The 24,931-nt window shown below is 41.3% G+C and overlaps 1 protein-coding gene across 2 annotated transcripts; it reads right to left on the bottom strand.

Annotated features, from left to right (window-relative positions):
* Nucleotides 1-475: 475 nt before the first annotated feature.
* Nucleotides 476-14,750, bottom strand: Ccr9 (C-C motif chemokine receptor 9). Of its 2 annotated transcripts, none has more exons than XM_028860587.2 (3): nucleotides 14,355-14,750; nucleotides 7,591-7,635; nucleotides 476-3,107 (listed from the first exon to the last, which is right to left on the bottom strand). In XM_028860587.2, the coding sequence occupies exons 2-3, from the start codon at nucleotides 7,609-7,611 to the stop codon at nucleotides 2,016-2,018; spliced, it is 1,113 nt and encodes a 370-aa protein (XP_028716420.1). In that variant the 5' UTR covers nucleotides 7,612-7,635; nucleotides 14,355-14,750; the 3' UTR covers nucleotides 476-2,015. The 2 variants fall into 2 exon arrangements, with proteins under 2 accessions (XP_028716420.1, XP_037063973.1); XM_037208078.1 differs by having other exon boundaries at nucleotides 7,591-7,632.
* Between the last annotated feature and the right edge of the window lie 10,181 nt (nucleotides 14,751-24,931).

Genomic DNA, 24,931 nt, shown 5'->3' with positions numbered 1-24,931 from the left:
ATTGCATTTGTAATAAACTCTGAGTCACCATGTTTCAGTGCATTAAGGAAAGAAATCAAAGCCCTTCCCCTTGGTGTCATTTTACCAAGAGCAGGTTCAGATTTTAATTCTTTGTTCTCCCTTTCTCTTTGCTCCTGTCTCTGATATGAGTCTGAATCTGTGCCTGCCTGAAGACTATCTTTTGAACCTCCCTCCCTCACCCACTCGTGTGTGTGTGTGTGTGTGTGTGTGTGTGTGTGTGTGTGTGTGTGTTGTGTCTGTCTGTCCCAAGTAAAGGATTTTGCTCTGTATTTATTAAACAGCATAGAAAGCATCATCTGGGGGAAGTAATGAGGGATACTTTATAGGAATTTTTAACAGAGTTTTATTTTTTATTTATTTATTTATTTATTTTTGGTTTTTGCGAGACAGGCTTTCTCTGTGTAGTTTTGGTGCCTATCCTGGATCTCACTTTGTAGACCAGGCTGGCCTCAAACTCACAGAGATCTGCCTGGCTCTGCCTCCCAAGTTGGGATTAAAGGTGTGCACCACCACCACCTGGCAATAACAGAGTTTTATAAGGGAGGTCATAGACTCCAACTGACCCAGATAACAAACAGTATACAGCAAACATCATTGTTTAACAGTCCACATGTTGTGTTCAGAGTTTATGGCGGATATTCTATTTTTGTTGTTTTCAGCAAATGATTATTATTACAAACATGCAATCATACATGCATTACTCAGGTCAGGGGTATAGAAGAATACAAAGTTGTAAAAGTTGGTTACATGGGCAATCCAAACAAGTAAAGGTTTACCACAGTCATACCCTTTACAATTACTGTATTTCTGTCTGATATTTAATTGCCCACAAATATAATATTAAGAAAGGGTATAAACAAATGGCAAGTGATAGACATTTTAAAATATACATTATAAAGCACTTTTCCAGGATATGCAATGATTTTTTTCCAATGTGAGAAATTTGACAAGTAGTTAAAAACATAGGTGGAAAGTGAATTATATTACATATTTTTCTTAATCTCTCTAAAGTTAAAATTTTGTAAGCTGTTGGCACTACAGAGTAAGGAAAGGCAGCCAGGAGGCAGACACCCTTCTGGAAGCCTCAGAAGGAAAGGGCATGTCACTGACAGGGAGAAGATGGGAGAATCTGCAGCAAGTGCCTCTCCCCTGAAGAAGTCCCAACAGAGCAAATGCTAAGTCCCCATCATCCAAATATATTTTCAGACTTAGTCTATGAGGGCCACTTTATCACACCAGGGAACAGGCTAGATCCCTTCCTAGATCGAGCCTGCAGCTTGGGTTTGGACATGGCATCTCCAGCAAGACACAGAAATAGGCTGAGAGCAACAGACAGTTGATGTTGTGATGTGGTCAGCTGTGTATGGGCCAACCAATCTGTCTTAAAAATGGCTCCAAAATAGGAACAATGGTTCTCCTTGGCCCAGAAGAGACCAAGGAAATCAGAAGGGTATTCAACCTCAGATTGTTTGAGTGTATTCTAGATTTAAAAATCTGTAAGTAATGAGATTTACAAACACAGTCTTCCCACCAATGGGACTAATGAGAAAATATACCAAGGTGGGAAATGTCACTAAGCCTTCCTTTTATGGACTATGGCAGTGGCCAATGCTCTGCTACCTCTGGGGAGAAGTAGCATCAGATCTGAAGTAACAGAAATGTGGAGCACTGTAGAAACTCAAGAACCCAGCTGCACTGATGGTCAGAATGTGTATGGCTCGGGTGCCCTCACTGCTGCTCAAGTAGCCTCCTAAGAATTGCAGTTACTACAACCTAAAACCAGCTGGTGCCCTTCTGGTATAGTCAGTTTTGAAAACTTTGTTTGGCATATCCTGACTGAGTTTGATAAAGCTGTTTAGACTCATCCTAGTTTGTTTTGTTTTCTCATTTACTTATTATTTGCTTTCTGTTTAGTCTTATCAGTGAGGAAACTATGTTGCGTCTATGTATCTCATTATTTCCAAAAGGACCATTGGTCTCAGTGAGAAGTTCTTTCAGAGGGAAAGAGCCCCCGAAGTTGTCTCCAGTAGCATGGAAGAAAGTTTCAAACTACCCTCTCTTCTTGTGAATGAAACCCACTGGGCCTGGCTAATGCATCCCAAGTTCTTCAGGGTCTTCATGAGATCCCGGCGGAATCTCTCACCCACAAAAACATAGAGAACTGGGTTCAGGCAACTGTGGAAGAATGCAATGGTCTGAGTGACCTGGAAGCAGATGTCAATATTGGTGGAAATAGTGCAATTGGAGATAAACATGGTGTAGGCATCAACAGCCTGCACTACAAGAATGGAGTTGTAGGGGAACTGAGACATAATGAAGACAGTGAGGACAGTGATGGTCACCTTTAGGGCTTTGTGCTTGGATGACTTCTTGGCCTGTACCAGGGTATGAATGATGATAGTGTAGCAGAAGGCCATGACCATAAAGGGAAGGAAAAACCCCAAGGTGACCTTCAAGATCAAGACAGCTGATTTCAGCTTGGCATTCTTATCCTTAGGGTAGACCATGGTACAGATGGCAATGCCAGATTCCCCACTGATTTGGCTGTACAGGATTTCTGGGGTGCAGAGCACAGCTGCAATCACCCAGATACTAATACAGACCATCTTGCTATACAGCAGCCTTTTCTGCCTCCAGATCTGAGCCTTCATGGCCTGTACAATGGCAATGTATCTGTCCACACTGATACACATGATGAGTAGCACACAGCTGTAGAAGTTCATCTTATACATGCTGTTCACAACCTTGCACAGGAAGGTCTGGAATGTCCACTGGCCAGCAGCAGCAATAGCCCAAAAGGGAAGAGTAGCAAGAAAGAACAGATCAGCAATTGCCAAATTCAAAAGGAACATGTCAGTCATGGTCTTCACTCTTGTGCAATACCAGTAGACAAGGATAACCAGGCTATTGCCCAGGGTACCCACAATGAACACAAGCCAGTACAGAGGTGGAAGGAAATGGCTCGCAAACTGCCTGACATTGTTTTTCTTACAGAAGAAGCTACTACTGAAGTTGAAATTCATGTAGTCATCTGTGGAAGCAGTGGAGTCATAGCTGTAGTCATCAAACATACCAGGAATACGGCTCTGTAAAGAATATAGATTTGCTCAATCAAGGATAACTTTTGAGTGGTCTGATCTGATGGTATAGAATAACCTGATCAAATGCCAAGTGCCAAAGCTCTGTGATAAAGCAAAAAGAATGTATGTGTTGGACTGTGCTATGATTTCATTTGGTTTGAGTGTGTACAGTTTATGGAATACTGATCACCTACTATCATGGTTTGAGGTGGGGCCTACTGGTGGTTATGCAATGGGGCACTACCATGGAAGACATTAATGAGTTCTTTTTGGACCCCAGTTCCTGCAGTAGCAGGTTGTCATAAAAGAGGGGGATCCTTGCCCTCGAATCTCTCTGACTTCCTGTCTTGCCATATAACTGTGTATTTCTCCTTTTATGTTGCTTTCTGCCATACTGTGATATAACAAGGAGACCTGCACCAGAGGTTGACCAGATGAGGCTGCCCAATCTGGGAGACCTCCAGCCTCCTAACCTGTAAACTGAAGAAGAATTTCTTTATATATAAACCAGTGTAAGATGTATTGTTAAAACAATAGAAATTTACCAGTGAAAGAAATGTTTATTTAATAAATGTTTACTGTCCATCTCTAAGTTGGTTACTGTGCTAACTGCTAAAGATACCAGGTAAATGAGTCTGGTTTCTACTTTCATAGAACTTAACACTTATAAATGAAGGATACAGAGAAGCAAATGAACACTTGTAGTGTGGATGACAAGTATTCTGATATGATGGAAAAGAGAACTTTGGGACCACAAATGGGCACTTACTTGAACTGTGTGAGTGACTGTGACATGTGACAGTACTTTTCCCCAACTGTTCAACATTTGCAAATATAAAAATCACCAGGAGCTCTTAAACGTACTGGAGTCATGGCACCTCTGAGTTTCCTGAGAGCCCCAGAAGTAAACATGCAACACAGCACTTATCTGTACACATGCATTTGCACATACACATGGTGACACTCTCAACTACACACATAAATGTGAATGCTGTAGAATTTCCAAGGACCCTTGCTGAAAAAAAAATATTAAAAATTTCAAGATAGTGAGCATTAAGTCAAGTATGAACATTCTTTTGTTTGTTTGTTTGTTTGTTTAGATTTATTTATTATGTATACAGTGTTCTGCCTGCATGCCATAAGAGGGCCCCAGAGCTCATTATAGATGGTAGTGAACCACCATGTGGTTGTTGGGAATTGAACTCAGGACCCCTGGAAGAGCAAGCAGTCAGTGCTCTTAACCTCTGAACCATCTCTCCAGCCCCAAGTTTGGACATTCTTAAATCCATGACCCCTGTGTGACCACAAGGGCCACACACCCAAGGCACTGGTTCTGACAGGCACACACAGTCACACACAGGGGGCACACATGTACTTGCTCACTCTCATATGCATAAACAGGCCCACCCTCCTGCCCACATGAACATCTACACACTCATTTACACAAGTACACATGCATAAACATATCTATACATATATGTTTACGTGTCATTGTACTTTCTGTGTGTACAACTGCTAAAGGAGAGGGATGAATGAAATCTGGACAGGCAGATAGCAGATATAGGAGAGTGACATGTCCAAAGCATGATAACTGTTGAATTGTTGAAGCCTCCATTCCACACCCACATGATCTCACCTCCTACCAGCCTCTCTTTGGGGCTCCCATTAGGCTTTATAATTTCACAGAGACTCTTAGCCATCAGTGTCTTGCCCTGAGGGACATTCTCTGCATTTCTTTTGTGAGAGAACAATCTCACAGCATTTCTTTTCCTTGAGATAAGTGTAATAATTTTTCAAGTCATTTGTCTGTATTGAAATAGACATAATCTCTGTGAGGGTTTTGTTTTGCTTTAGGTAGTTAATATTAGTAAATATGTAAGTACAATTGGTTTTTATGTACTTAAATACTCATATTGAATAATAAAATTCCTCTGCTTTCTGTGTTACCTTTGTCTGTATAGCTCACATATGCTTCTGATGGCCAATCAGCCTTTCCTAAACTATGCAGTTGTTAAATATTGGAGAATCTGAATATTGCATTTTCATCTTTGATAGTCACAATTATCCCAAGTGGATTAATCTCTGAAAAAGTCCTACAGAACTTTTTTTTCATTTTAATTGCACAATAAAAGGCTCTTGAGATGTCCTTTAAATTTTTCCTTAGCAATGTTTCCTTGAATATTTGAATATGGAGTAATAATTTCTGTGTATGTGTGCATGCACACATACATATGCACACATGTATATTTGGTTCTTATTAGATACCAGGACATACTAAATCAGCTGATTAAAAGCAGTAGATAAGAGGAGGTTGATGCAGAATTATGAAGCTCACACTGCTAAGTCCAACCTACTTGGACCCTGGCTGGCAGGAAATAGCAGGAGAACTTCATAGGTGTCCTCTTAAGAGCTCCTTGTGAAAAGCTGAGCAAAGCTCCTCTCTCTGTTTTATATATGTTGGTCCCCTTGTCTGGGACACAAATTCTAAATTTAAATTTAACTTGTCTCCATGCAGTCATCTGAAAACCCAGCATCAAAAGGACCTATCTCTAGTGCCAGAAAAGTCCTTGCTAACACTGGGCATGGGACTAGGTAAAAAATCTCAGCTCCCTCGGAAAGCCAGATGAAGTTCCTGAGTGGACTTTGAGAGAGCTTTGGGGATGAAATTAAACTATGAGAGCAGGTAGAAGGATAACATTTTAGAAGAATGTCAGTTAAACTATGAAGATGAGTAAGGATAATTGATAGTCCACACAGAATGATGTGAAATGTTTTTGTAGAGTTTTGTTGTTTAGGATTTTAGTTTTCTTACTTTTTTTGGTTTTGTTTGTTTGTTTTGGTGTTTTAAAATAGCTTTATTAGACTCTTAAATTGTCCCAAAGCTTGGAAGCAAATAGCAAACCCCTCCACACAGGCCATGGAGGAGGAAATTTCTCCAGGGCACACAGGTTCACAAATGCAGTATCCCAGGACAGAGGCAGATATTAATGGCAGAATGAGTAAGGGGTCAAAAGAAGGAAGGAAGAAGGAGGAAAGGTACATGAGAGAGGGGTCAGCTCAAGAGGTGGTCTGGTCTCTGGTGAGAAGCATGGGGAAGGAACTGGTGCCCTGGAGGAAACATGAAGTTGAGTAAGATGGGAAAGGTGGGTCCCTGAGCAAACACAGAGAAAGAGCTGAAAGCCTTCTGCAGATGCTAGAATACAAAGAGGAATGACCAACAGCCTGGGCCCCTAGGCCATCCAGATTTCCCCAGCACTCCTGAAGAGAACAACATGTTCGAAAGAGGCACAGGGAGCCAGGCTTTTGTTAGGCTAGGATTAAAATGCCTACATCTCTCATCTGCTCCTCCAATTTGCTTGAGATCTCGAATCCTCCATCAACTCTCTTGCAGCATATGCGGCACCTGAGTGGTAATGTCCTCAGAGAGGTAAGACCAGGATTTCATAGGCAGTACATTCAGTGTGGGAACCCCAGTCTCACTGAAATCCACCTGGCTCCTGTGGTCCATCAGGACTTCTCTGACCATGGAAGCTCATCACTGTAGAGAGGCACTTCTTTTATCTGGGTTGCCTTTTCAAGTTTGGCTATTTTCCAAAATCCCAAATGAGAAAACCAAGTGATGGATATATCAGAAGCAACCTGCTCATCATTGGTCCCTCAGCCTCAGAGCCCAGGAGCCAAATTCTACTACTGAGGATTAAAATTAGGGTTGCCTCCTCACCTTACAGGGATCAAATTAACAATATGTGCAACCATATAAATATTCCCAGACAATGCTAAGGACATATTGGTGTGTTATAGATAATTTTGTTGACAACCTAATTCAGCTGCCCCATTCTGTAAGCCTTGAAAACCTACAAGGTATTTTGAAGGAAAATTTGTTAGCCCCACTAAGGAAGCTTGGTTTCAATTATCTATATATAAAATTTACATTTTCCCTTTTACAGAAGAAAAATGCTGTAAGGTGCTTTGAATAGATTTGATTCTATAATTAATTCATCCTATACTTAATTACATTTTGTGCTAATTTTTTTTAAATCTAAATAATGATTTGACCTGCTAAACTTGGTTCAGTTCTTGGCCTCTCAGAGAAATACCTTTGTATGCTTTTGAAAGGGCTGTGTGATTTTATGAATGAAGGAGAACCTACCACAGGGCTTCTATTAACAAATCAAGTAGGTTCTCATTTGCTTTCTTTTGTGTGAGCTTCAGAACACACATGGGACAAAACCCATCTTAGTCAAAGACCACAAAACCCCTCAGCTATTAATAAAATCTAAAATTTAATGTCTTCACAGCCTGCCTCTCCCAACACTGACTCTGCATCCATAAAGAGAATGGATGTGACCAGGAATACCCCACATAGTGATGGGCACTGCTGACAGAGATCTTACCCTAGAGCACCACACAGGATTCCTTCCCCATGCAGGGAAGACTGAAAAGTATGAGTAGGTGTTTCTGAGGCACCTGAGGTCATGGCTATACTCACTGTGAGTTCTGTGGGTGTCATGGTGGGTCAGATGCCAGCCAACTTCTAGAAAGAAAGGGCAAAAGTCAGAAAGAAGACAGACTTACAAATGCACTCTGGGAACCAAACACCAAAGGTGGAGATTCAACATTAAACTTGTTTGTGCTTGTGAAAAAAGTCACAAAAAGACATTAGAATTCATGTCCCTTTTCAGACTAGAGCAGCATATCAGAATATTATTGAAAATACACAATGAAAGCAACAGTTCTGGAGTTACTGCTTACTTCTTTACTCTGTAGTTCCAGGGTTTAGTGCTTAATTTCTTTCAACTTAGATAACTAGCAAAACTTGTATATGTGAATGGGGAACCACAGGGGCTCTTAGGTAGTCTCCAGTCCATCCTTACCTGGTAGTTCATTCCCTCCTGGCTCAACTCCTGTAGAGTCTGGGAACTGCTCCTTCCTTCTCCACCCTCACCTTATTATATTGACTAGGCATGAGCTAGCAATACCAGGTAAGAGATCCCTGAAGAAGGGTGTCCAAGGCACCCAGCTGGGGAGAGAAACCCATATTTGTGTAACCAGAGTTGGACTCCTTCATGGAGGGGTCTGTGCAGTTTATACATAGCAGCTCCACCCCAACTCTCCATTAGTACCACATATCTTGGTGCTAGATCCAGTGTGCTCTGTTGCCTCCTTTCCTGTGGCTTTTCTTTCCACTCTGCCTGTCTCAAAGTACTGTGATTTCACTACACAAAATAAGGTGCAGCCATTCTAAAAAATAGTTTGTCAGTTTGGGGTGTGTGTGTGTGTGTGTGTGTGTGTGTGTGTGTGTGTGTAAGCATATGTGTGTAAATACCTGTTCCTGGGAAGGCCAGAGGTCAACATCGAGTGTCTTCACTCTCTAGCTTTTTTTTTTTTTTTTAATGCATATGGGTGTTTTGCCTGCACATATGACTGTGCACCAGAAACAGGCCCAGTGCCAGATGAGGCCAGAAGGGGGCATCAGATCCCCTGGAACTGGAGTTACGGATGTTTGTAAGCCACCATGTGGGTTCTGGGAGGCAAACCTAAATCCTCTGGAAGAGCAGCCACCAATACTCTTACCTGCTGAGCCATCTCTCTAGCACCTACTTTTTTTCTTCACCTTTTGTTTATTGTTTGTTTGTTTTGTTTTCTTCGTTATGGCAACACCTCCCACTAAGCCTGGGGCTCACTGTTTCAGCTATACTGATGCCTCCTCAGAGCTGGGGTTCCAGATGTCACCACTGCAGCTGACTTCTGTTGGTGCTGAGAATCCCAATGTGTCCTTGCGCTTGTACAGCAAGCACGTTAACACAGAGCCATCTCCCAGCCCACTGGAGAACAGTGTGCATCTTCAGAAAAAGTCAAACATATGCTTACCATACACCCAGCTATGCTACTCCTAAGTAATTACCTAGGAAAAATGCAACCCTATGTCCCCACAGAAGCTTGCACATGAATCTCCACACCAGCTTTGTTGGTGGCAGCCAAACTGTTCACATGACAGGAGAAGGAATGGATTGCCACTTCACACAAACTGGCCTCAATTTTTTTGTTTTTGTTTTCATTTTTGTTTTTGTTTTTGTTTTTGTTTTTTGAGACAGGGTTTCTCCATGTAGTTTTGGTGCCTGTCCTGAATCTCGCTTTGTCAACCAGGCTGGCCTTAACTCACAGAGATCCACCTGGCTCTGCCTCCCAAGTGCTGGGATTAAAGGCATGTGTCACCACCGCCCGGCCAAAATAATTTTATGCTGAGTAAGGAAGGTGAATCAAAAAGTATATACTGTTTGCTTTCACCTACATAAAACTCAAGATAATGCAGACTAGCCTCCAGTGGCAAAGGCAGATCAGAGATTTCCTGGAAAGAGGCAGTGGAGGAGAGGAAGAGAGCAGTCTGGATGCAAAGGTGAGTGAGGAAGTTTGAGTGAGAGGAGGAGAGAGACCTGTGATTTTGATAGTTTCACAGGGGTAGGAAGGTGTACAAGAACAAGTTCTTCACTTTACATGTTTGTGGCCATTCTTACTAAGACTCAACGAAGTTTCAAAATAAAGAGGAAGATAAGGTGGGGTTTTTCTTTCTTTCGGTAATCAGTCATCTCCATTATCAATTAGCCCACAAGAAGCTGCCAGAGCTCCCTTTCATGTCCTTCCTACAGCAGCTCTCCCAAGCACCTTAGCGCCTTGTGCTGTGCTTTGGAATGAGGGAGCCACACAAACTCACAGGTTTGAAGTATTAGAGTAGAGGGCGGGTGTGGTGATGCCATTCTGTAATCCTAGCACTTGGGAAAAAGAACAGAATTGAGAGTTCCAGACAAGCTCAGTCGACATAGCAAAACCATGTCTAAAAAGTAAAATTCTATTACATAGGTAAATGGATAGATGTACTGAAGATAAACAAATAAATACACACAGCCCCTGTGTCTTCTGTATGTTTGAAATTAGATCTTAAAAAGTTACCCCAAAAATATAGGGGGAAAATGCATTAGACATTGATTCCAAGACAGAAGGAAGTCTAGATTGGGGCTAAATCTGAGCCAGTGTGGCCTTGGCCACAGCCTCACTGAATTTCACTGTACCTGGTGGTAGCTGGGGAAATCCTTGTATTGTCTTTAAACATAGTTTTTGTTTTTTTACTTAAAAAAAAAACATTTTATGGGGCTAGAGAAATAGTTCAATGGTTAAGAGTATATAATGCTCTTACAGAGGACCCGCGTTTAGTTTCCAACGACCACATCAGGGAGCTCACAACCATTAATAACTCCACCTCCAGGCTTCCATAGGAATCTACACTCACATGCACATACTCCCACACATATACAAACACACCAAAAGATAAATCTTTTAAAATATTTAAATATTTGACAAATATACAAAAGTTGAGAGAAAAAACATTTGCATCTCCAAATAACTGATATCAACGTCTTACTTTCCTCCCTTGTTTCTAGGCACATATGAACTTTCTATTTTTTCTCTTTTTTTCCATCAAACAAATTACGGCATTTTCTCCATCACTAAGTATTCTTCTCCAACCTTCTAACGGAGGCTGGCCCATATGTTACTTAAACACTCCCTCTGGGAGTCTGGTAACTTGTTTCCAATTTCTGTTTATAATTACTTTAAAATACTTCTGGATGAATAGAAATGGGACATGCCTTTTCTTCAGAAAAATTATACTCTTCTCTTTTCTTCCTAAGTTTCAGAACCACAAATTCTCCCCAAGTTGCATTTCTAAATTATTCTGGGGTCATTGGCTCTTTGGGATTGATGGATTTCTGTTCAGTCATATCCCAGTTGTCATCAAGATATCACTAAGCCCCTGTTAAGATAGGAAATTCAACCTACAAACCTTTGGGGGATTAAAAATTACTTTCCCACTAAATGAAAAGTACCCCTAACTAAGCAAATGGCTTTGGGAAGGAGAGACGGACTTGGAGACATGAGTCAGAAATCATTCCATATATATTTCTAGTACTAGTGGCTTATGTCACCTGACTTGTCTTTGTATGAAGAGTTCTCAGAGCTGTGCTGAAAACCTGCCCTGTTCTCTCAATGCTGGAACATTTTCCAGAACAAAAGTCTGGAAACAAATATACAGCAGCTGGTCACATTGTGATCTGCCTACTCCAAAAACTACACATAGCCAGTTAAAAAGAAGAAGAGATGCTTCAAGTTAATAAAAAAAAAAAGAGGCCATTAAAATAGTTAGATTAAAATGTAAAATGTACAAGATTGCTTTTTTATCTTTTAAAAAATATATACAAGAGCTCATAGCCTTTGCTGCTGGTTGAAACAGAAGCTCTCCTGCAAAAGCCTGACGCATGATCACTAGTGAAAAATTAGACTTGGTTTTTCTTTTCTTTTAAATTTTGTGATGCACTAGAATATTTACCAAGTGTGTGAAATTGTAAAAGCTATCGTAAAAAATAACTTGTTAGCTTTTTTAAAGGGAGAGGGAGAAAGAAAGGAAAAGAAGTAGCAGTCACGGGTCTTCTGTTCAGCACACCTTCTTTCAAGCCTGCTCCAGCTGTGATGGAAAGCAGCGGCTCCTCAAGAGCCATGCCTGCCAGTCCACACCCAGGGGCCACCATTTGGGACTGAAATCCTGCACCAACTTCTCAAGAAGGTTAATTTTTCTTACATTATAAATCTGCTTCTGGCACATGGAAAATTTGTGCCAAAGGAGAAAACAAACACACACTCCACCCTGAAGTTGTGCGTGAAAACCACAGGCAGCCTTGGAGCTTTAAATTGATTTCTCTTTGATCTTTGTCCAGATACTTGTCAAATGCATTACTATACAGCCAGTCTCGGAGCCTGCTTTCATTTTCTTCTTGCCTTGAGAAGGAAAGAGGAGGAGGGGGAGAAGAAGAAGAAGAAGAAGAAGAAGAAGAAGAAGAAGAAGAAGAAGAAGAAGAAGAAGAAGAAGAAGAAGAAGAAGAAGAAAAGCCCACATAAAACAAAAACACATGGAAAAGAGACGGAAGGAACACAGCTGTCTCCTGGGAGTTAGAAGACTTCAACTCACCACTGACCTGTCTTCACTCTCCTTATGGCCTTCTTGTGGACAGTCTAGCAGCTGAGTCTACACAGTGGACTGAACAACAGGGAGAGCACTGGACCAGAAATCATAGCTCCTGTGCCTTTGGTTTATCCTTTCTGCCACTGGGGCTTGGCAACAAGGGACATGCCCTCGCCGAGTCTGGATTCCTCACCTGGGGAATGAGGGCAATGGCAGTCCTACCTGATCCCAGGGCTTGGGAGACAATCAAGTAGCAAGCTATGCAAACACTCTGTTCAGACATTAGCTTTGTGAGAGCTGAGATCACTTTCATCTCACAGTCAAGGGCCAGGTGTGCTGGACATTAGCTAGGCATATGCAAGATGTGCAATAATTCACACTCTCAAGAAGCCCACTTTCAAGATAAGTGGGTAAGTTAAGGCTGAAAATGACACAATAGTAATGTCCTGAGAGGTTGTGGGAATGAAGAAAAGGGAATTCTGGTTTCAGCACCAGGAGGGCTTCACTGAGGAGGTGACTCTTGCTCACCCTGGAGGTTTAAAGGGCATAGAGTCATGGGATAAGGTATAGGAATATTGCTCTGTGGCAGGAAAAATACATCAACTAAGACATAAAACTTGTGTTCAAGAGTCAGAGGAAAGCTGCTCTTTCTACAGAAGTGGAAAATGCCTGTGAGGTAGACCAGTCTGAAATTATGCTTACTCTGCCATTATTTTCCTATTCTCTGTTTTCCTTAAGGAACTGACAGAAAAACCAGATGGAGGTGCCTTGTCACCTCCCCCATCCAATGCTACTGCCGTTCACAGTAGCTACTGTGAACAGGAGTTAGGACCCCAGGTCTATACTTTGACCTTTGTCCTATTTGCTACTCATGATTTGAATCATCTCTTACGTGTGTGCGCGCGCGCGTGTGCGCGCGCGCGCACGCGTGCACACTCATACAGCTCTGTTTTTTTTTCCCCCTTCCTTCATTGGATCAGGGACTCCTAGCCATCTACCATAGGACCCATTCACCAAGCTTGGGTCAGGAGCTCATTTCCCTGGGACCTGTAAGCACAAGCCTAGAGTATAAGCAAGAGTAGACAGAAACTAGAAGAAGAGGGCTCTGAAACTCCAGGTGCTGGAATGGCCATTATTTTGGATTGTTTGGCAAAGAGAATAAAGAGACAGATTCCCTCAGACGATGGTGAGCTGTAGGTCCAGATCAGCTCAGCAACAGCTGCCCTGACCTGTTGGCTGACTATAGAACAGGCTAATTAAGAACTGAAGAAGAGAGGGGTGGGGGTCATGGAGAGATGGCTCAGCAGTTAAGAGCAGATACTGCTTTTGTAGAGATCTGAGTATGGATTCCAGCCATGTCAGGTGGCTCACAACCAACTGCCAATGCTTCAAACACCTGTTCTCCTCACATGTGCACATGCATAATTAAAAGTAAAATAAATCTTTAATTTTTTTTAGAACCAAAGAAGGTGAATGTACTGAAAAATAAAGGACACATCAATTTTCTATAGACAGGTCATTTAAAATTACTTGGCTTCCCTTCTGATCATAGAGGGATATTTTCACAATGCACAAAAAAGATTCAAAATCACAAATACACGCACACCTTATATATAAATGATTTAAAAATTAAAAAATCAAGTATACTTTTCAGTTTAGCCGATGTTAAATTTCTGAGGTATATCTTCTCACTTTTCTCTTTAACACCACACACTCTCTCAGTGAAAAGGTGATCACAACTTTTACATAGTTTTATATGTATGTTTTTAGTCAGTCTTTCCTTCATGCACTGAGTACAGTCATGACATGGGGTTAAACAACTGAGTACTTCATTGTCTGATGAGCCATAGTCCACTGCACTACTCACTTCTTGGTATCAAGTTTTGTTTCCAAGTTTTCTCTGCAGTATAAGTTCTTTCCATGAGCACTCAGACCCAAGAGTGTCACCCTTCTCAGACTTCTGGAAACCCTCTTGCTACCTGTCCCAACACTGTTTCTCCTCTCTTCGAGGTACAAATCACAAACAATAACCTTGAACCTGACCTTCACACTGTGTCAGGCAGGAGCCTCATGACCCACCCTACAAGAAGCCTGACCATAGGGAAGTTTATAGAAAAGGACATAGTGCACATGACATCTGATCAAATAAGTACAAGCATGGAATGCAGATTCCTCAGTGGCAGCATATAGCCAAGTACACAGATGACAGCCAGAGCATAGAGTCAGGGAAGGATGCTACTCACCAAGAGGGGAAGTGGAGAGCCTGGGTTTGGGTCTGTTTGGAGAGGGCCACTGCAGCTGTCTGGGATGAGGAGTAGGCTTCTGTGGGTTCTGAGCAGGCAGCTATCCGCTACAAAACACCAAAAAGGAAGCCAGGCCAACTCTGCCTGTGTTGTCACTGGTGGAGTAACCCAGAAGGGTGGGGAGCCACCTGCTGCAACTTCCAGCGACACACATCAATCATTTGCAGACAGAAATGCAAAGCTGAGAACCACTGGGATTAAGGAAAACTATCTTCAGTGTAGACAATGTGTATACAGAGTCTAAAAGCGATTGTCTTTCTAGGCCCCTGATACAGGGGCAAGAGACATGAGGAGTCCTGGCCAGAGGCATACATTTATAAGATTTCCTTGGGTAAAACTTCCTGCACAGGTTTATGTGAGGTGCCACCTCAATGCCATCCATCAAGATGTGTCCTTTGAGGCCTTGAGAAACTATGTTGCTCAGTCTTATAGCTACTAGCCAAATGTTCCCCCTGAAATGGAAACCACAATGGGAAGTAGTTCCTCAGTGACACTCAACACATGCACTAGTAGCTGCCTCAGGGGATAATGCAGATACCTAACATGTCTAACATGGCAGAGCATTCTGCAGATGGTATTACCTTAGAAAGCTGTGTATATGATAGGCAGCTGGGAACAGAGTATGAAGGATCAGGGACACCTTAAACGCATGGTTTTACACATATACATTTATATCATATACGTTAACATTGACAGTTGTGTCTTTATGAATCACAGGTATCTTGATGAAGTTTTGAGAAGTCTCATCATGAAATATCACATTTTTTTATAGATGCTCACAGATGATATCTTCTCAAAGGGCCACAGCTATAGTGAAGATTCCCTGTTGTCATTATTTTTAAAAACTCCTTTTTTATATTTAAAATATACAGATCACAGCTCATTCAAGAAGGCTAATTTCCTCTTCCTGTGGACTGAGTGCAGCGTTACTCTCAGTCACATAGCCCAGCAATCATCACCAGCTTGTACAGAACAAAGAGTTTCATAATTTGTCCTAATTTATATCTCAGTGGGAAAAGGCATATGAAAGGGAAAGAAACATGGGCAGTAAGAATGAAAGATGCAATTGATTCATCAGCCTCCAGGGAACCATGGTGTGAGTGAGCTAAGAAACTCCTTCCTTCATCCCACATTCATGAGCATAGTGTCTACAATGGTACTACCAGGCTCTGACAGTGTCCAATACTGACAGGAAAGGAGGGAGAAACAGGAAAAGAATGCTGTAGCCCTGATCCTTTGGCCACATCTAGGCAGAGACAGCAGTGAACTTGCTGTATTTGTACTGTGCCTTGAAAGCCTCCCGGAGTGGGGAAGACTAGAACTATTGGACTTCCTTCTCTGGCACCTGTCTCTTCACCAGGTAAGAGTATCCCAAGAAACCAGTGCTTGTGCATCAGACAGTCAGAAGAGCTGCTTCAAAGAAGAAAAGTGATGGAAGCAGTGAAAAATAAAAGTCAAAATGGCCTGAAGTCAGATTCCTTCTGAGACCCATGGTGCAGGAGAGGTCAAGTCTGGAAGAGGTACTGTGCTCACTCACAAATATCCTCGCCTGGGACATATGGAGGAGGCTAGGGAGTCAGGAAAAAGCAAGGACATCCCAGAGAGAGCTTCTAGATTCTCAAAGGAGCTCAGGGCTACTGAGGTGCCTTTTTAGTTGTTTAGTTTGGTTCATCCCTTGCAAGGAAAGCCCATCATCTTGTCACCTTTGCTGGACTTCCCCATTGGTGTTAGAATTCAGAACTGGGTGGCAGTAAGAAGTCGATGATCCCCTTTGCAAAGGATCTCTGTATTTTCACCCTGCTTACGGTGGATTCTAGAAAGCAGGACACTGTGCCCTCAGACACCCAGGCCAGCTGTTGTACCAATAACTGATGGTCTCTAGGGAATAACTGGAATCCAGAATTGCAGTCTACAAGTCCCAATCTCTATAACAGAAACTCAAGTTGGCCTTGCTGCTGAAGATGGACCCATCTGATCCCCTTTTGCTCCTTCTCATAAACAATAATCTAGAATTGTCTCTGGCAGAAAAGAAAACTCTGCTTTAGTTCTTTGCTCTCCAGGTACATTGACAGTCTGGCTCTCTTCTTCTTCAATATTTACACGTAAGGAAAGCCACATTGCAGAAGCACATAGGGGTCTTTGGAAGGACGATTTTGTCTGTCTCCTTTTCACTGATTAAGGTCTTTGCCTGGCCTGAAAAGACAAGGTATAATGAGTTAACAAAAAGCAGTTTGGTGGTAAAGCTCTGCTTGGTATAGCACAGAGTCCCAAGTCCAAATTCCTAGGAGTGTGAAAAGACCCTTCTGTCCCCATTGATCGTAGTGGACAGGGATCAGGTGGACCCTTGACCATAGTTGTGGCCCAGAAGTACACGGCAGGAATTTATTAAGCATTTTATGTATAAATTAGGGAAAACAGAAGGAGCCAGGTGCAAGTCCTAAGAACTGAGGAGAACTACCAATGCTTCAGCAGTAGTGGAGATGCCTCGAAGCCACACTGTCCAGCATGCAGCCACATAGAGTTGCAAGAAAATAACTCTGAAACTAGTGAGACTGAGAAACTGGTCTTTTAAAAACTGTCTTGGGCATGGTGGTGCAAGCCTTTAATCCCAGCACTCAGGAGACAGAGGATGACAGGTCTCTAAATTCAAGGCCAGTCGGATCTACAGAGTGAGTTCCAGGACAGCCAGGGCTCCACAGAGAAACCCTATATTGAAAAATCATCAATTAATTAAAAACTATTTAATTGCAGTTGGTTTAAATTTAAATGTGGCTCGTGACCATTCAGGGAGATCACATAGGTCTAGCTGACTTTTTTGCAGATACTAATGTGCCCACCTTAGCAACAGCCTCAATAGTGTTAGGTTGCCAGCTAGCCAGGACTCCTCTCTCTGGGAACAGGGAAATTAAAGGAAGTACCCCTTTCCCCAAAAAGGTCAGAGCCAGAGCTGGCTCTCCCTATCAGTTAGCATTCCTAGAATACCTGGACTCTTCAAATTCCTCATATTCTGTGGTTAACAGGAGAAAAACAAACAAAAACTAAAAACAAAAACAAGAAAGAATGCTTTAGTCACTCTACCTAGCCTCTGCTTGGGAAGCTGGACTAGAAGCAATGGTCAGAGACAAAGGCAATAACCACATGGACATCAACATTGGAACCTGTGGACCTGAAGGAACTGGACTCAGGGGATGACAAGTGCTCCATCAGAGACAGCAAGATTGTCGTAGGTTCCCTATAGTAGAGGTGATTATGAGTATGAGTATACTCATACGTGAGTATAAGGGGAAGTTGGTTAGCAGACAGTGGTGCTCTCAGCATTGGATGTGGCCTGGCTGAGGTGTTGGAGGCCCTGGGGGTGTTGAAAGTGTTTAATAAGTCATCAAACAGAGAAAGGTTAAGAGTTCAGCTGAGTGGATGCTGCTACTACTGCTATACAAGCTACTGATAAGGGGAAAGAGTGTCAGCCTAGCCTACTGTGGGATTGTGCTTGAAGTAGGTGAATCGTGAGACTAGTGCTTCCTCTGAAGATGATAAACCAGTCCTAAAGATGTGACATTTAGCACCTCTATTACATAAAATTCTGACTAATGTGAAAAGTGAAGTAACCACTCCCAACAGAAGGACAAACTTGGCAAGTCCTGGATAAGAAAGACCAATGTGGGGTACAGAGAGAGGAAAGAGAGGCCAGAGAAATGGGAGGAACTGACTACTTCAGGATATGAGGTCAGCTACCTTGGGAGATGATGTTGTTCAAAGCCAGTTATGTGGAAAGCAATGAGGGATTTATGTAACAAATATCTTCATATTTCTTTTCTCCTCTCCTCTCCTTTCCTCTTTCCTCCCTTTCTTCTCTCTCTCTCTCTCTCTCTCTCTCTCTCTCTCTCTCTCTCTCTCTCTCTCTCTCTTCCTTTTCTTCCTTCTTTCTTTCCAATTTTTGAGACAGAGTCTTACTATATAGCACAAATGGTCTTAAACTCGCTGTTCTCCTTCCTCCTCCCCAGGGATTACTGTTGTGGGCCACCACACCCAGCACTGAGTTCCATTTTCAATAGATCACTGGCAGCTGCATCTGAAGCAATAGAAAAAAAAAAACACAACCCCCAGGTTTCACTGCAGACACTCAAAGCAAGAGGGTGAATTATAGCTCTTTGTGGCTACCCAAAGGCAAGACCACCTCAGAAGCCTGTGGCAGTCCAGGCTGCAGCTATCCCTTCACCAAACCTGTAGGGAGGCAGGGGTAGATTCAGAGGCTTGAATCCCTCTGCAAGAGAAGCTGGGAACATTCATTCACAATGAGGACGTTAATTGTGCAGTGACATATGGGGATGGTAAATAGTCTTATTTATAGAGTAATTTTCAGTTAATAGCCAAAATTTGCCAAAGACAGAAAGTCCTGGTATGTCTTTCCCCATCATAGGCATCATCTTCCCACCAAACATTGCCCCGCAAATGTGAGAAGTGCACTTGTTACAGTCTTGTTCGTGTTACCAACATCAGCTGGTTCATCATTATGATACTGCGCTCTTTCTGCATAGATGTAAGAAAAAGGCTTTTTGAAAAGTTTGCAAGCTCCTTCTGTATATTCACAAAAGTCTTGTTCATTCTGTTAACTTTTTCATCCTTAATAATGTTTATCTTCTTAAGATTAATAGTAACTGGTTTTGCCTTGTTTGTAGCTTTGGATTTTTTTGGTTTTTTTTTTGTTTGTTTTTTTGCTAGCTATGTGAAATACATTCCTAGACTTCTGCCATTTTAATTTGTTCTTGGCCGCTGTCAAACTTTGGGAAATTCACACAGCTGTCGAGTTTCCCAGGTTTATTTATTTTTATTTTAATGATATCCAGTTTCTCAGTGATTTCCCTCATACACAGTACCTTTAGTGTTCTATCTACAAAGGTTATTTCAACCACACAGCCATGTGTTGTCAAAGGAGTCTTATAGTTTTTCATTTTACACTTTATTTATGGTCCATTTTAATTTTTGAGAAGATTCTGAGTTCCATGTTTGAACTCAGTGTGGGTATAGATAAGCACTTAATTAGCACCAAGTGCTGAAATACCATATTTTCTCTGGTATCACTTTTGGCCGTTTGCCAGAGACCAGTGGGCTCTATTTCTGTAGATCTAACTGGGTTCTCTGTTTCTGTTCCCTTGATCTACATTTCTGTCCTTTTGCCAACATCATACTGCCTTGATTACTTAAAATTTACTTTAAAAAATATTTGCCAGGTTTTTAAAACTCAGGAGCTTTTTGAAATGAAAATAACACCATTATATACTTATTTACCCTCTATAAATAAAAACTAGATACCACTTCTTTCTCTACAACCTCAACCTCTTTCCATGGCACTAACCTGTACAGATCTCTGCCACCAGGCTGCATGAGGCATGAAGGAAATATGGTTCAATGTGACTTAATTTTCTGGTGTTGGTTCAAACTTCTAGAGTCTGACCCTGAGCAGTTTATTTTAGCCACATTTAAGCACAGCACAGTTTTAGGGGAAAAGTTTTTCTGATGATAATTAACTTAATCCCATGTATACAACAAAGCTTAAGACATGTTTACATTGAGACTTTACAAAGTAGTATGGCCACCATAAGGTGGGTTCTGTTGACTCAAAAACAATGCTCAAAATAAGGGTCTAGGGAGAATGACTTAGGTTAACATAATAGCCTGAGGGAGTCAGTATTGGCCTGGCCCTACAGATAACACAGAAATTACCTAGGCTTTTATAAAGTACAAGTGACATCTCCCATGAGGACAGGTTTTATTGCCTGAGAAGCAATGCTCAAGATCTAGGGAGAAAGAGTCTGAGATAAACAAACATAATAGTCAGGGGGACTGGCTTGAGGCCTGGCCCTACAGATCACAAAATCACCAGGTTATAAACTATATCCAGTCTCAGCTTTCCTGGTGTAAAACAGGTAAACATCGCCTTCCTTTGAAGAGACAAGCCTCTTTGTTTAATATTCTTAGTTTCCCTAGTGTTTATCTGTGAGCACAAGGACCTCATGCCCTCTACACCAACCTTTGTAGTTCTGCCTAACCTTGTGCTGTGTGATACTTGACCATTTGTTCAAAAGTTAAAAGTTCAATGGCTAGTGTTTTTTAAAAACCAGAAAATTTCCACAGCATCAAAACAGCTATGTCAAAATATCCTCAGTTTTAAAATGGCCACATCAAAGTAGCCACATAAAGACCTCCAGGCCTGCAAAGAAAACCCAGAGTGGAGCTTCTTGGTAGGGGGGCTGCAGGCTGAGACTTCTGCTGGGACATTCTCTCAGTCCCATGGGTGCTAAGCCCACAGTACCAAAAGCATCCTCCTGGCAGGTTACAACATGCAGGATCTCAGACTCTAGTCTTTCAGTCATCACACTGCATGGGAACCATAGCTGTTGACAATACCTCTACATTTCAAAATTAGTGAGTAAATTTCAACTGCTCAACACACACACACACACACACACACACACACACACACACACACACATACATACACACAAATCAGAAAAGGTAAGGTATTTAACTAGTTAGATTTGATCTTTGTGTATATATATAACATATAAAATATAAATATATATGTAAATATATATATAATTCATTCATATAGTTAAGCATCACATCCCACTCCACAAATGCCTACAATTGTTGTTAATCAAAAATTATATATATAATATATAGAGATAAATAAAATAAACTATGCTTTAAAAAAGAAAGACCCCATCATGGGATTCATCTTACTCATGATGTTAAAAATAACCCAGTTTTCATATTAACCAGATTTGGAGTAACTGTGCCATAAAAATATCAAGCAGACTTCCTAAATTGAGTTCTACAACAGGATTGAGGGCAGGAGTCTCTGAGCAGCTCACCAAGTTTCCTAAATTCACATAAGAGTGGCAACTTGGATTAAAATCTAAGTGTGACCAATTTTAAAAGTCTCAGTCTCCCCCCTTTCCTTCCTATCTGTAATTCAGACCCTCAAGAATACTGTTCCACAAATTTAAATGTTTATGTTAGGGCATTTCTTCACCCACTGACCCAAAGAGAAGAAGAATAAAAAGCCCTCTTCTCTAGGTCAAACTAAAAACAGCAAGCAACATTAGCCTTATCTCACAACTTGTTATATAATCTTCACATGTATGTAATCTTCATAACAATCATGGAAAGTAGAAAACCTATACTCACACCCAAAAGATAATGAAATTGACACTTGAAGAAGTGAAGGGCTCTGTGGAAGTTCATTCAGATAGTGAGTGGTGGAGCCAGGTTTGAATCTAGACCTAATTCAATACCCTGCTCCCCCTCTGTCACCTTGATGTCAGATCCACCCCTTCCCAACATACAGCAACACATTAGCATTTATAAGTGTGTTCATTCACTCACTAAACAAGACTGGTTGAGAAATTACTATGCTCAGTCTCTATTGTAAATTCTAAGAACATAGGAACAAAACAGACAGGAGCATATCCTAATACAGCTCACATTCAAAGGGGTGATGGAAAAAAGAGAAAATAAGCAATATAACATAGTGATAAGTACTCTAAAAGAAGGAAGCAGGGTATATCAGTCAGTTCTTGCTGCATAACAAACTACTCTAAAAACAAAACAACTCACTTAAAATAATAATTACTAATTTCACTTACAGTCCTATAAGTAACTGAAACCTAAGCTGGGTTCAACTGGACTGCTCTTTGGTCTTGCTATCCCAGGTGTTTATGGTCATCTACAAAGTTGACTAATGATAATTGTTTAAGACAGCCTTCACTCTGGTTCAGCCTGTCTCCTATCTGCCAGCTTGCTGGCCTGTGCTTTTACACATAGTGATAAGTAGGTTCTGGGGGAAATAGAAATACAAAAAGAAACTCAACATGGGCTCTGAATTGGCACACCATCTCTTTTGTCAGATGCTATTGGTCAATGCAAGTCACAAGATTAGTCCAGATTCAAGCATAGGGAAATGACTACATCTCAAAAGGAAAATTGTAAGGTAAAGAGTTTGGATATAAGTGTTACATCTGTGAGGCAACATGATGTTAGATTTCTGAGGCAGCTTAAAGAGACAGAAAGCAGAAAGAAAGAGCTGTATTACTTCAGCAGAAGGGACTGTTTATTTCAAATAGGGAGAGGCAGACACAGCAGGCAGTGGTGGTGTCTGCTGAAGGGTTTATAGAGGAGGTTTGAGGAATGCAACTGCTGGGGTTACATGCAAGTCTGCTCTTTCTCCCTCCTGGAGTTGTTTGTTCAGAAAAGGCCATTTATCTTTAGAAACTGCCTTGTCCCAGCTATCAGGATATGGGTCATTTGGGGCAATTGTGTTTGGCAAGGACAGTGATAGGTAAGGGCCTTGGTCAGGGTCTGGCAGAGTTTGTTCAAGTTATGTTCTAACAATAAGGAGGCTACTAATTGGAGTTATTAATGACGTAAGTGTAGCACATTGGGTGACATGACAGAAGGTGGATGGATGAGTGGTGGGAAAAAGCTGCTTCAGATGGAGAACAGGGATAGAATTGAAGCATGAGAAGGAAGCACCATGACAAGAAAGAACAAAAAAGAGCATCTCCTAGGATTAAGTTATTAGAAAAGACACATTTTTTATAGCAAAAAACTCCTGCATACCCAACTGTAGGACCAGGAAAGGACTACATGGAAGTCACACAAGATAACAATGTACACATTCAAACTGTTCAGTCTTGCACCTCCTGGAACTCCAAAGTGATTTTGGATCCTTAAATAAGTATGGCTTCTAAAATAGAAGTGTAAGAGATAAGGAATGACTGGAGAGATGACTCTATGGTTAAGAGCTCTTGCAAAGGACTGAAGTTTGATTCCCAGACTAACATGGTAGCTCACAACCATCCATGACCCTAGTTACAGGGAACCTGACAAGCATACGTGTGGTCTATATACATGCATGCATGCAAAAAAAAATTAATAAAAATAAATCTTTAAAAAGAGAGATATAGAAGTAAGGACTTTTTGTTTGCTTATATGTTTTGATTGATTGACAAATTTAGGGGAAGATGTAAAGGAAATAGAGGTGGAAATCCTTCCAAAGGAAAGAAGACATCATAGATGTCTGTTACAGTGAACTTTGGAGGGACATGGAGAAATAATATTTTTATCTATATTTTTTCTTTATTTTATTTTACATACCAACCACAGTTTCCCCTCCCTCCTCTCCTCTCATTCCCTCCACACACCTCCCTTAAAACCCCCATCCACTCCTTCTCCCTCTCCATTCAGATGATGTAAGACCTCCCTTGGGAATCCACAAAGCATGACACATCAAGTTGTGGCAGGACCAAGCTCCTCCTGAACAAGGCAACCCACCATAGGGAATAGGTTTCAAAGAGCCAGCTCATGCCTCAGGAACAACTGGACTCCTGGAGCTCAGCCCAGTGCTTGGCTGTGGATCTCTGCATCTGTTTCCATCAGTTACTGGATGAAGGATTTATGATGACAATTAGGTAATCACCAATCTGATCACAGGGGAAGGCCAGTTCAGGCACACTCTCCACTATTGTTAGGAATCTTAACTAGGGTCATCCTTGTGGTTTCCTAGGAGTTTCATTATTTTTATTTTTTTTTTAGAAATGCTTTTTTTATTTTATTTTTATATATGAGTGTTCTGTCTGCATGTATGCCTGCATTATAGAACAGGCCATCAGATCCCATTATAGATGGTTGTGAGCCACCATGTGGTTGCTGGGAACTGAACTCAGGACCCTGGAAGAGCAACCAGTGCTCTTAACCACTGAGCCATCTCTCCAGCCCAAAATATGGTATTTTTAAAAGAAGATTTTAAAAAATAAATAAAGAAAGAATTATCTACTTTTATTTTGTGTGTATGAGTGTTTTGTCTACATGTATATCTGTACACCATGTAAGTGCCTGGTGCCCACAGAGGCCAGAAGGATATCTTATTCTCTAGAACTGGAGTTACAAATGGCTGTGAGCTGCTGTTTGTGTGATGGGAACTGAACCCTGGTGCTCTGGAAGAGCACCCAGTGTTCTTAAGGGCTGACTCATCTTTCTAGCCCCAGAAATAATACTTTAGGAAATAAGATATTGCAGAAAGAAAAGAAAAAAAACATTAGAAATGCCTAGAAAAACAAAAGGCTATATAAGCAATGAATTGTTATAACAACTTGCTGCATGGTTCTGCAGTAAACAACTATACAGTCACTATAACCTGTTTATTAGTATTGATAACAATGCTAATACTACATTGTAAAGATGAGAAGTGAGGCTAGAGTAGGAATGAGATCCTCATTTGTTATCACAGGAAGTAACTGAAAACTGTCTAAAATTGAGCCAGGCTTGGAGGAAACTATCTGTAGTCCCATGTGCCTGGGAGGCTGAAGTAGAAGGATCGATCACTCAAGTCCTGGAGTTTAAGATAAGCCTGGGAAATAGAATGTGATTCCATCTCCAAAATGTCTTAAAATGACCAAAACTTTCTGATGTAAAGAATATAAAGCATGGCCCACAGATTCTTCACAGTGTCTACTTTC

The sequence above is a fragment of the Peromyscus leucopus genome, chromosome 7, assembly GCF_004664715.2.
Source record: "Peromyscus leucopus breed LL Stock chromosome 7, UCI_PerLeu_2.1, whole genome shotgun sequence".
Taxonomy (NCBI): domain Eukaryota; kingdom Metazoa; phylum Chordata; class Mammalia; order Rodentia; family Cricetidae; genus Peromyscus; species Peromyscus leucopus.
This window is presented reverse-complemented; position numbering and strand designations above follow the sequence as displayed.